The sequence below is a fragment of the Embiotoca jacksoni genome, unplaced genomic scaffold, assembly GCF_022577435.1.
Source record: "Embiotoca jacksoni isolate LCO1_2020_lvr unplaced genomic scaffold, fEmbJac1.0.p SCAF_3, whole genome shotgun sequence".
In the NCBI taxonomy this organism is placed as follows: domain Eukaryota; kingdom Metazoa; phylum Chordata; class Actinopteri; family Embiotocidae; genus Embiotoca; species Embiotoca jacksoni.
The window spans coordinates 12,583,962-12,596,699 of record NW_027185381.1 but is presented as its reverse complement, the minus strand read 5'-3'; the positions used below and the strand labels follow the sequence as shown (position 1 = coordinate 12,596,699).

Below are 12,738 nucleotides of genomic sequence, written 5' to 3'. Positions count from 1 at the left end.
TAAAAAAAAAATGCACAAAGTGTGTATTGAGTCACCTTTTCAAGCATATGAGTAATGATGCTAATGCTGATGACAACATCAAGTGTTTACCAGAGGGTGACAGTCACTCGGTAAGGACAATAAAATTAGATGAAAGGCCTGAGCCTGGCAACAATGAACTCATTTGGTTTCCAAATGCGGCATTTCGCCCACTCATGGAGAAGAGCAGGACAACCTGCGCATTTCCAGAAAGCCTAGGAAGGCTCTGTGAATATAGCAGCTTTTTAATTAAAGCTTGGATTGATATGTAGAACACTCTTTCTAATGGAAATCCCGAGACGGTCAGAGTGTACGCGAGACAGAGATCACCCTATGGGAATAAAATGCTGTCTTCCAAAGCGTGCTATCTCGAGACACAATGTGAGCCTCGCCGGGACACAGTATGCACATAGATGACCGATGCCTTAATCTGCGAATCGTGTCTTGTTTATGTTGCAAAATGGCTACATCGTAATCATGCTTGGCCTTTCAAGATCGCTTGTGGCCAGTGACTTGCACTTTGCTGGCTGCTCTGTCCGCAGGCGCCGCTGCCAGGCGTGTCATGTCACAGAGATGAGGGTGAAGCCCAGATGTTTCCTGCTGCCCTGCCAAACTTAATTGTCAGTCTGCCAGTCTTCACAGCCGCTTGATATGATCTGACTCCATGAACACAACACAGCAGGCTGTTCGCTCTGTGGTCGGTGGATTATACACATCACTGGCGCCGAGGCACGTCAGGTCTGTATGATGCTGATGCTGGATGTCATTTATTTTTCTGTTTAACTGCCCACACAATTTGCTCTTCTTTTAAATGACCTGACATTTTGCCCCAGCAGGAAGTGGGTTCTATTTTTGTCACGCATTTGTGTAAAAATAACATCCAATTAAAGTCCTTTAATAACCTTGGAAGAAGAAAAAAAAAAAAAAACTACTTTTCCCATGACACACCACCAAGGTTAATTAAAAAAAAAATTACATTTGAACTTTTTCTTAAGGTTCATAAGGTGATTGTATCTTCTAAAAAAAGAATACTGTGGCTAAATTGGATCAAAAGGCATTTTACCTCAGTGAACGGAAACAGGAGGCTGAACTCCCCTTCTAGGAGTCTGCCATTCAACATCAGCAGAAATCACATTATTTGCTCTGATGTGTTCCTGCGTTATGGCGCAAGATGTGGACCGACCTTTTATATTGGGTTTAAAACACAACAAACGTTGTCTACATGTAGAATAATGGCAAACCTGGATTATCAAAATTAAGCCCCTGTGAATGTGCGAAATGGCCCCGACCCCGCTGCAGTAGGCCTGGTTGTTACCGGGCGAGCAGGAGCGATAATGAAGGGATGAAGAATGCGTGTGCAGCGTCACGTTCTCCCTCCTTTGATTCCAAGGCCCGGCCTATTCACAAGCACCTGGTCAAGGCGTGTTAATAAGGACACATGATGCTCGTGGGTGCAATCAAAGCCCACTTCAGTTCATTTCCTGAGTTCCCTGGCTTTCTATCTCCTGTCAACAGAATCACAATGTTCCCCTTACATGATCCCGCAAATATCAAAGACACTGACATTTCTCCTGCTCACAAAAAATGATGTGGTGACACTGATATTTGCATTTGCCTTCACACCTTGCTGTGCGTCTTTAACAAGCTTCTCTGTGAGGATATCATCATGATAAAGTGCACGGATGCTGTGCATTGTGTGGTCTACGTCAATGGCAGTGAAATCATATTTTTTTTTCACAATGTCACCAACACAAGCTCATTTATGCAGAGGCAGAAAGGTTGTGAATCATCAAGAAACTTGTTCAATGAGACATGTACAGTGTCACTTCTTTAACAACATCTAAAAGTCAGAATTTTATCTACACAAATGCATGTAGTTTTTCCTCTAAATAATGTTTCAAAGGCTGGATAGCTAAATATAGAATTATATTTATTTGTTTTTGAGTAAGTATTTAAAGTTCATTTAGTAGCCTATAGCACCTTTCACAGAGCAAATGTAACAAAGGGCCACAGACAGAAAATACTAGTAATAAAACATATATATATGATATAAAATGAATAAATATACTTTAATGTCTATTGTATGTGAAGTGCTTCCTGTTAGGTAGATAACCTATGAAATGTCTCTTGTTTTATATATGAAGGCATTACACAAAACCCAGTCGTGGAAGGATTACTATTTAATAGTTCAACAAAAACAATAATACTAAATAAATGAATTAGTTTTTTTTAAAAGAACTCCTGTGTAAAATAGCTTCCTTTATTTTTTTAATGTGGTATTTGGAGATACAACATATTGGAATAGTACACCAAGTGCAACATATGCAGATGTATTCTAAAATGATCAGGTAAACTAATAAATAATCAGAACTTGTTCAAAAAGGTTTCAGAAGGATATTCATGATACTATAGTCATGTTTTTGTTTTTTTTACATTGTGTACAGTGTAACACGTCTATTTTGGATGCGGCAGGTGTTTATGGGTGCAGCGCTCTCCTGTTCTTGTGCACACTGACGTCTGTCACCAAGTGGCATATGTTGCTGTTTGTTCTGCATTGAAAGAATTGAAGCTAATTAAAGAGAGGTGGTCCTGCCACAGGAAGTGTGCACAAGCAGGCCATTCACTGTTCTGATTAGTTAGTTGTTCAAACAAGGCTCCGGGATCGGGGGAATAACTGGAATTCTATTGATGAAGTGCTTTTAGAAGACCTTGAACTTCTGGAAATTCAAACACTGGTTTGGGGGTGGAAAGGGAGGCCAGACATCCTACTGAAGTAGAACCACTTCTTATTTTATATCCACTGCAGGAGATATAAAACCTAAACTCAAAAATTATTTCAAATATACACACACATATGATATTTTCTATGAAATACAAATGAATATACTTTAAAAAGTGTCACTCAGACTTTTTATTAAGGACATGTACAAACAAATTTCTGTAATTGATTTGACCCTATTTAAGTTTAGAATTGCTCTGCTTTTGGTACAAAATCTGTACCTACAACAGGTGAAATCGGACTGTACTGAAGTAATATACTTAAACCAGTTTATATATATATATATAGTTCTATGCTATATTAGTTCAGTTGTTTTTTAATTTTAGATTCCTGCCAGACATTTTGGCCCATCCCAAACAAGATTACAAGGCAAGGCTGGACATCATTTTAATATCTGCATCTTTTGATAACACATTTACAAAAGCAAAAGAAATGACATCAATTGCAACATTATGTGTTCTTCTAAAAACAAATGTATTTGACTAACTTATACACTGAATAACAAAAAACACAAGTCTAAAGTTAATCCTGATGATTTTTTTTTCTCATTTAACAAGTTCTCACCAAGTTACATGTTCCTCCTGCAAACAGCCCGCTTAGTCAAAACAACATGTGTTTTTTCTTCCTACTAAAAAGTAAGTATTGGACCTTGAACAAAATAACTTTTTTATTTTTTTTTATTTTAAGGCCACAACTCTTTGGTGTGTTGCAGTGCTGTGTATGTGTAACTGTTGTATATTAAACCGATTTGAAAACTAATACACAAAGAAACGTGAACGTAATTTGTTACTTCAGGCCCGTATGTGTAAATTAGAGACGCAGTATGTGCGGTCACAGGAGGCATCGGACCATGCTGATGTATTTTTGAGCAAAATTCCTCTCAGTGACACTGTGACATCTGACCTCCCCGTGCAGAATACAAAATGTTATCCTTGTACTTTAGTATTGCTTATCTTCCAAACAGTGAGATGTAGCGCACTTTTAAGCTCTAATACATCTAATGCTCATGTTGGGCAGTTTCATCGTGCCAAGGGTGGGATTAGCCAGGGAGATCTCTTGCAGCTTGATGCTCAGACACTGCGAGTAAATCCCTCTGATTGAAGTGAACAGAACTGGGACAGACTGGCCCCGGTGCGGCTCTAACACACTCAGACATGTCTGACACGAACCTCAGAAATAAGACCTTGCGCAATGATTCATCGATGTCATGTATTCCTTAATAGTATCAGTTGAGAATTAAAGACGGTGTGTTTGGCTGGCCGTCTATCTGGAGCCTTTTCATGGCTGGTTTCCTCAAAAGTAGATTATGTTTCAGTGACGGGATGTGCATATGTGTTGAAGACTCTCATTATCTGATTACAAAACAACAGGATGAGCCTCACCAGGAGCTGCAAGAAATTAGTGTTGAGTCTAATTGAGTATTGAAGTTCAGCTCAGGAAAAATAAGTTCATGGTTCATGCAAATGTATAATAGGGAACATACAAGACTTAAATATATTCATCTTGCACCTTTTGAATGTTTCTTTTGTGATCAGTGTTTTAGCAAAGTACAATTTGTACTATTTGTACTTTTTGATGGGGTTGAAAATGATCTAAATCACTTATTAATGACTGAATTTTTGCATCATAGCATTTTTATCCTTAAAGCTAATTATCCAGAGACCACTATCAATATAACACAGGTGGGTCACCAGGAGAACAAATCTTAATGAGCCATCTTATTCATGCTGCACTCTGACCCCTGTCAAAACATTTGTTGGCTTAAAGCATCTGTGACAACTACCCTGTGAGTGTCACAGCAGAGAACGAGCCACATCACATTATTATAAATAATAATAGGAGTATTAACTTAACAAAATAAGTAATATTTGAGTTACTGTGGTTATATTTCCGGCAGAGAACATCAGCAAACAGAAAAAAAAGGCATGATTTATTAACTGGATTCAACATGAAATCTATTGAGCCTTTGATTGTAAATTTAAATGAAGGAGATCTGGTCCAGGATCTGTCCAGACATGAGCAGATCAAACACATGGGCTGAGCATGTGCAGAAAAACAGTGACATCTATGAACATTTATTTATAAGTCAATCTGGATTTATCCTGCTGTGAACAATCCCTCCTCAGTGGTTGGGATTTGTGAAAGGTGCCGTTCATTAGAAAATCCTGGAAAATAGCATTACCATACAATTCATTAGGCTTTGTCCTTCCCTGTTTTTCTCCACTGTGGATAAAGAAGCAAGTCACGATACTTATTGTAGGGAAAATAAATACATGTTCCAGGTATTAGTCACAGGCTTAACATGTCTATCATTCTTGCCAGTGCTCTTTGTATTGTATTAGGTAACAGCAGCCTGGTTAACTTCCTGTTATGTATTCCGGTGTAAAAGAACAGCCTCGGTCTTACTCGGGCCCAGAGAAGGTGGCGGCACTTCCGGATCATGTTCATATATGGTTTCTTCTTTGCATGGTTGAGTTTTAACCAGTATTTGTGGATGCAGCGATTAACTGTGTCCATAGTCAATGTTTTTTTTAGAACTGTTTCTTAGCCCTGATGCTGATTTCCACTACAGATTTGTGTCTGTTTTTAATGCAGTGCCACCTGAAGGTCTTGCCCTTGCGTCGAGATTTCTCCAGATTTTCGGAATCTTTTAATGATATTACGTACCATAGATGATAAAATCACCAAATTCTTTGCAATTTTACGTGGAGGAACGTTATTATTAAATTTGTGCACTATTTTCCCACACATTCTTTTCACAGAGTGATGAACCTCTCCCCATCTTCACTGCTGACAGACTCTGCCTCTCTGAAATGCTCTTTTTCTACTCAATCCTGTCACTGACTTGTTGCTAATTAACCTAATTAGTTGTGAGATGTTTGACCAGGTATTTTTTTTCTTTATACAACTTTTGTTGACTCTGTCCCAACATTTTTGAGACAGTTGCCGGCATCAAATTCAAAAAGAGTACATCTTTTTCATAAAACAATAAACTTTCTCCGTTTCAACATTTGATATGTTGTCTTTGGTCTATTTGCAATTAGATATGGGTTTATGTAATTTGTAAATCATTGCATTTTGGTTTTTTTATTTATATTTTACATATCTTCCCAACTTCTTCTTTTTGCTTGAGTTTAACTGACATTCACAATTATGGGCAACTGATTTGATTTCAATTGACCAATGAAATAATTGACTAATTGTTTAATTTCCAATCTTTATTATAACATAATATTAAAAAATGTTCAGCAAATATTTTAATTGTAAAATATTTGTTGTTCTTTTGTTGTGTTTTGTTGCTCCAGCGATGTATATTGTGTTTGCGCAGTTAAGCAGAACTGCTTGCCTTCTGTAGGTGGAGGTAAGAAGGAGCTTACGCCAACAGGCACGTAAACATGTTCACTCATGCTTTTCTGATCTACACTGGGGGGGTTCTGTTGCTGCAAACTTTATGAGTGTGGCATACAAGTGCGTGTTGTCACTGTCTCCTGCATTGTGTAAAGCATCTGTCCATGACTAAAGTTTAACAAACAGTGGTGTCAGCTGTTTCAAGTAATGAAATCTCTTAGTTTCATTGCTCCCCTCGTCTTGATCCTGCATGCAGAGGCCTCTCTGAAGCCTTTCCCACTGATTGTCTTGATCTTATTAGAAGTTGCACGGTGTTAGAGAAAGGAAAACATTCAGATTATGTGCACAAGACCACAGAAGTGCTTACGTGCACAGGATTGGATTTTGAAAAGGGGGCCATGTTTGGATCACTAATGAAGGCGGGGGGCCCTTGAATCCTCTTAAACCTTGACCTCCTCATAGTCTCAAGGTGTCACCAAACAAGTCGAATTAACTACTTGTGCCAACATGAGGAGCTCTGAGTGATTCATGGGGTCTGCATTCAAAGCGAAGTTTGAATATAATGAGACATTGTCTATGTTTACTGATACATGTTTGCAGATGAGTCTTACATAAGAAAACACAAACATAATTCCTGTTTTCTATCCTTTTTATTACAGTGGCTGCACTTCTTTTTGTGCGTTTTAATCTCAGTAAAAACTGAATTCGTGATTGATCTCATTGAAGCTGCCTCAGACCTTTAGGTGAAGTAAAAGACATCCTTTTCCCTAATGACGTGGGCGGTGCTGCTCTTTTTCCATTTGCTGCTGTGGGTGAGATTATTGCCCCCTCCTGTTTCTCTCTGTGGTTAAATAGCAAAGCGTGCAGCTTCTCTGGGAGACAACCCACTTTAGAAAAGAGGACCTTATTTAGATTATCCAGCTGTAAATAAAAAGGCTTAAAAAAAACCAAACAGCAGCGCTTTATCATGTACTCAAACAAAATCGAAGGACCAAGAAGAGGAAGATCTTTTGACTCCATGAACATTGGCTTTGAAGAAAAACTGATGAACAATGAGGTAAGATCTTCATCGGAAAAAAAAAAAAAGACAAAATATAAGAAAAAAGGAAAATGTAGTTTTTTATTCAAGAGATATCAGATACAGGAGCTGATTTTAAGTGTTTTATCCGTGATACGAACTTATGCGTGGCTTGAAATCAAGAAGGTTAAGAGATTTTCTTGTATTTGCAGAGTAGGCTTTTTTTTCTGACAGTGGTGGGGAGATCGGTCCGGGTAATCTTAACGAACAAGGCTTCACTTTGTCATCAGCGCAGATTAATTTAAGATGTTTTGTTATAGTATAATTTACGTCAAAGGGTTAAGAGGGTTAGTTCCGAATTTCGTGTAATAAAAGACTCATTTAGCCTGCCCATCCTTCAACGATTTCCATATCGAAAGAAGAGATAAAAGATAAACCGATCAGCCTGCATGTCTGTGATGTCTCCATTAAGCACATGGGAAAAGACGCTGACAGGTTCTCCAAGGATAATAAATACTTTAGAAAGCAATGCAGACTGTAATGCAAATCAATAGCGTCTGTGGCAAATTCATAAACGCACGTGGCTTTTAATTGCACGGCTGCAAAATGTTTAACAATATAAACCGAGAACTCGGAATTGGGGGATATAAATGACACACAACTCGACGACACAATGTTTTCCAAGCTTCAGTGGAAAATGTTTCAGGCAATTCAATTATGTCTCTGACCCTCATCTGGGCGTTTCACAGGATTTTACCCGTGAAGCGTCAAAAACAATAATGCTGTAAATTTTGCGGCAATTTAAATCATATAGAAGTAAATAAACATGCAGAAACAGCGAGAACCGGAAGGTCAAATTGCGCTGTTTAAACAGCACAGACAGGCGCCACTACATTTAAACTACAAATAAGTATTGTTAAGATTCGCGTAATAGTTCGTGCATTCAAGAAAAAAAGAGAAAAGCTTTTTTTTTTGTTTTTTTTGTTATGAGGTTGACATCATTAAACTATTTGAGAAGGGACAGTGCAGTGATTAAAAGCTGCCTAATGTCTGGTAAGATTTCAACATGCAGGGAGCTAATAATAGGCTTTCCCGTTCTCTAAATGAGATTGCTGTAAGACGACTCTTTAAGACAGAGACAAGTTCATCTTCGTTAAACCGAGACGCAAAGAGTTGACCCCAGCGAGCGTCCTGATCCAGTCTCGATGCACTAATGCTTTCAGGGATACTACTGACAAGGGTTCACCGAAAACTGGTCTGCCGCGCTGTCTACTCACTGCTGGAAGGGCGAATTATGGTAGGAAGTGATTGAATTTGAATGTTTCTTGAAAGCGGCCCGCTCCTTTAGCCACTCCATCTCCGCAAAATGCGTTTTTAATCCAGTTTTATTTTTTATTTTTATTTTGTGTGCATAATGTCTTAATTGCTGTGTGCTACTACTAATGTGAACGAGAAAACGTTGCAGTCAGTCAAAACAGATTAGTTTTTCTGTGCTGCTGGCATGTTACAGTCCTACTTCCAAAATCTGATGCAGGATTACTTTAATTTTCCCCTCGCGTGCGCAGCGCGCGCGGCCGTGCGTCAATGTGAGAGCGCTGTCCGTGGTGCTGAAGAGGTCTGGATCGCTTCCTGTGGCCACTAATCTCAGCCCTGTCTGTGCATGTAGCCACCGCATTTGCATTACGTACTCATTTTGCTGTGCGAATGGGAAGAAACAACCAATGTTGCTTTTCTAAAGTGTCGAGTCTGACTGTTTTCTTTGACTCTTACCCTCACTGCTCTGCATGTTGCCATGCATGTTCATAGGATAAGATGTCCGTGGGATCCATTGCTCGACGCTCCTAAGTGATTAGAAGTCGTGCATTGTCATTATGTGTCCTGAGCTACGGTTTAGTCGCAAGTGAAATACAGTGCTTTCTCAAGTTAGTTATGTGAACCAAATTAGAACAGCTGATAAAAAATGGAATATCTCCACCGCTGGTTATTGAATCGATGATACCTTGATATTAAACACATTTAAAATGATCTTTTTTTTTGTATTTACCCTTTTCAGATAAACAAATCAACCTTCACAAAAATTGAAGAAAACACTGAAAAGAAGAACACATCAGAGAAAGGGAGAGCAACAATCATCTTTTCTCTCAAGAATGAAGTGGGAGGACTTGTAAAGGCGCTCAAACTCTTCCAGGTATGGTCATAGTTTTTTAACTGTTTCTATCTATTGATTGATTCATTTGGAGTACAGCTGTAACATTATAATTTATCATTTTTATATATTGATTATGTGTCTATCAGTATCAGTCCTCAACTTATTCATTTATTATATAGATCATGAGGCAAATGCCGGTAACTTAAAGGATACTTTCCATTGTTTCTTGCAGGAAAACCATGTGAACCTTGTACACATTGAGTCAAGAAAATCCAAAAGACGCAACTCTGAGTTTGAAATTTTTGTGGACTGCGACAGCAACCACGAACAACTGAATGAAATCATCCAGCTGCTTCGGAAGCATGTGAACGTGGTGGACATGGATCCTCCAGATAACTCCTGTCTACATGAAGAAGGTGAAACAGCAGTGAATGAAACGCTCCACATACTGTATCACAAACATCAGATTAAATGAGCCTTCTCTTCTTCTCTTCTCAGATATGTATGATGTACCTTGGTTCCCCAAGAAAATTTCAGACTTGGACAAGTGTGCTAACCGTGTCCTGATGTACGGCTCTGACTTGGATGCCGACCATCCGGTACAGTATCACCCTACTGCTTGATTTAAAGATTTTAAAAAAGAAAACTCCTTCAATCTGAAGGAGTCTCATATTTGTATCTTTCTCTTCTTCAGGGTTTCAAGGACAATGTCTACAGGAAAAGGCGAAAGTACTTTGCCGATATTGCCATGGCCTACAAACAGTACGTTTCTGCATATTTAAAAGGCTGTTTGGAAAATCTGATAAATTTTTTTCTTGATACTTAAGACTTGTCCTCTCATGTTCCAGTGGGGATCCTGTTCCTCGAATTGAATTCACACAGGAGGAGGTGAAGACTTGGGGTGTTGTGTTCAGGGAGCTCAACAAGTTGTACCCCACCCATGCTTGCCGGGAATACTTGAAGAACCTGCCACTGCTGTCCAAATACTGTGAATGTCGGGAGGACAACATCCCTCAGCTGGAGGACGTCTCACGCTTCCTCAGGGGTTCGTTTTCATTTCCTCAACAACACGTTCTTCTTGTCTTGTGTCAAATACTTGTTTTCACCTTTTTAAGATGTAATCACTAACATATGTTTCAAACATCTTTTCAGAACGTACTGGATTTACCATCCGGCCTGTGGCAGGTTACTTATCCCCGCGTGACTTCCTCGCTGGTTTGGCCTTCCGTGTTTTCCACTGTACCCAGTATGTGCGGCACAGCTCCGACCCCCTGTACACCCCCGAACCGTGAGTAATATATACCAGAATATGTCGTGTATTTGTTAATGCAAAGCTACAAGGCCTACATCTCTGTTATGTTGTATTATGTAGGGACACATGCCATGAGCTGTTGGGTCACGTCCCGCTGCTAGCAGAGCCCAGCTTCGCCCAGTTTTCTCAGGAGATCGGTCTTGCTTCACTTGGAGCCTCAGATGACTCGGTTCAGAAACTGGCCACGGTGAGTGTCACTGCTACTGGAAAATTTTAAAGCACATTCAATTTTAGCAAAGATGTTTGATATTTTTTTAAATCCCCAAAAATCATCGTAAGTGTTGGTGTTTTATCCAATCCTGCGCTGTAGTGCTATTTCTTCACGGTGGAGTTTGGCCTATGCAAACAAGAAGGGCAGCTGCGAGCGTATGGAGCTGGACTGCTCTCATCTATCAGTGAGCTTAAGGTAAATACATTTTAACAGGACTGTATAGTGGACAACCAAACAGAGAGTCTTACTTCTGACTTCTTGTAATCATGCCCCAGTGAAAATAGTAGCCAAAAAGCTTTAAAACCCTTTAAACGTATTTGAATTAAGCAGACCCTTGGTTATAATTGAGTTTCATTGCTTGTAATTTTGATCAAATCTCTGCTAAGACCCCCATTAAAGAAACTACATGGTTTCTCTTCTAGAACCTCTTTCACATGAAAATACAGATAGATTTTTATTTAATCACCTGTTCAAAATGTGTGCCAGTACAATGTTTTCACCATCTGTGTTTTGTTTCTCTCGTGCAGCATGCACTCTCTGGTAATGCAAGGATTATGCCTTTTGACCCAAAAGTTACATCCAAGCAAGAATGCATCATCACAACATTTCAGGATGTCTACTTTGTGTCAGACAGCTTTGAGGAGGCCAAAGTCAAGATGAGGTATGCTTGATTGCTCTGTATCCTACCAATCATTTAACTTTAAGATATAATATAATAATACGCCTGGCATGAGTAAAATTGATACATAAACTACAGTATTGTCTTACATATAATTAAATATGAATGATGAAGTGTTCAGTGAAAATACTGTGTTCATTTCAGGGAGTTTGCCAAGACCATCAAGCGTCCCTTCACAGTTCGATATAACCCCTACACCCAGAGTGTGGACGTGCTAAAAGACACTCCCAGCATCAACAGCGTGGTGGAGGAGCTTCGACATGAGCTCGACATCGTCGGCGATGCTCTCTGCCGGCTGAACAAGCAGCTGGGTGTCTGACTGCCCACAATCCAGTTAAAGTTATCCATCTACGGACCAACAATGCTCGCCGTGTCATCCCCAGCTCTGCTGTAGAGGTTTTGCTTGTGTATCACCCTTCGTCAGTACAATGAGTGTGCACCGCTTTTTGGCCAAATGCTGTTGTCTCCATTGCATGGTATATGGCTTCAACTATTTACAGGTGCATTCAGTATGTTTAGCCACCAATTTCAGAATATGTAACAAACCAAAAGAGACGTTTAATCCGAGACACTATCTCGCTTCTGAATTACTGTACTACTTTAATGGATTCTGTATCGCAAACTATTAATGGGCTTTCATGGCACTTCAGTACACTTTTAAACACCCCCAGCTGTTACAGACACATGTTGTTTCTTCCTCCTACTAACTCTGCTGTTGTATATGATCATGTGAATTTTTTTGTATTTCATTTTATTCTTCTTCTTCATATTTAATCTTCCTCACGTCAGTGATATGTATAAAATGTACCCTGTTTGTATTATTTTGGTGTATGTATCGTGTTCCTTTTTGTGTGCTGTTGAGGGAAATTATGAAAGTGAAAACTTTAACCAACTGGTATTATAAGAATGGTTGATTGTGACAGATTTGGCCCATGTACGCAATTTATTTTACAGTGATAATTTTGAATACCTCCTCTTGAAGTGAATATAATTGTAGTACTCCAGAAATTAAATCATTATTTTTCTACTGTAAAGAAATATAGACATTAAGAGTAGGCTATGTATCAAACTAAGAAAACATTAAAATGTCTATTGTGTCTTAACAGTGTGTTGTTGTTGTTTTTTTAACTTGTTGACTTTTTGTTGTCCTCATGCCAGTGATTTGGCTGCTGATTTCTGAAGACGATCATAGCAGGATGATGAGAGCAAAGATCATGATGCTAG

At 39.1% G+C, this 12,738-nt stretch overlaps 1 protein-coding gene across 2 annotated transcripts; it reads left to right on the top strand.

Annotated features, from left to right (window-relative positions):
• Positions 1–7,041: 7,041 nt before the first annotated feature.
• Positions 7,042–12,617, top strand: tph1a (tryptophan hydroxylase 1 (tryptophan 5-monooxygenase) a). 2 transcript variants are annotated; one of them, XM_069163261.1, is made up of 12 exons: positions 7,117–7,202; positions 8,387–8,460; positions 9,217–9,351; positions 9,545–9,728; positions 9,811–9,911; positions 10,007–10,074; positions 10,161–10,357; positions 10,465–10,600; positions 10,685–10,811; positions 10,935–11,030; positions 11,363–11,496; positions 11,659–12,617. In XM_069163261.1, exons 2-12 carry the CDS (start codon positions 8,458–8,460, stop codon positions 11,831–11,833), a joined length of 1,356 nt encoding a protein of 451 aa, XP_069019362.1. In that variant the 5' UTR covers positions 7,117–7,202; positions 8,387–8,457; the 3' UTR covers positions 11,834–12,617. The 2 variants fall into 2 exon arrangements, with proteins under 2 accessions (XP_069019361.1, XP_069019362.1); XM_069163260.1 differs by lacking the exon at positions 8,387–8,460 and having other exon boundaries at positions 7,042–7,202.
• The last annotated feature ends 121 nt before the right edge of the window (positions 12,618–12,738 follow it).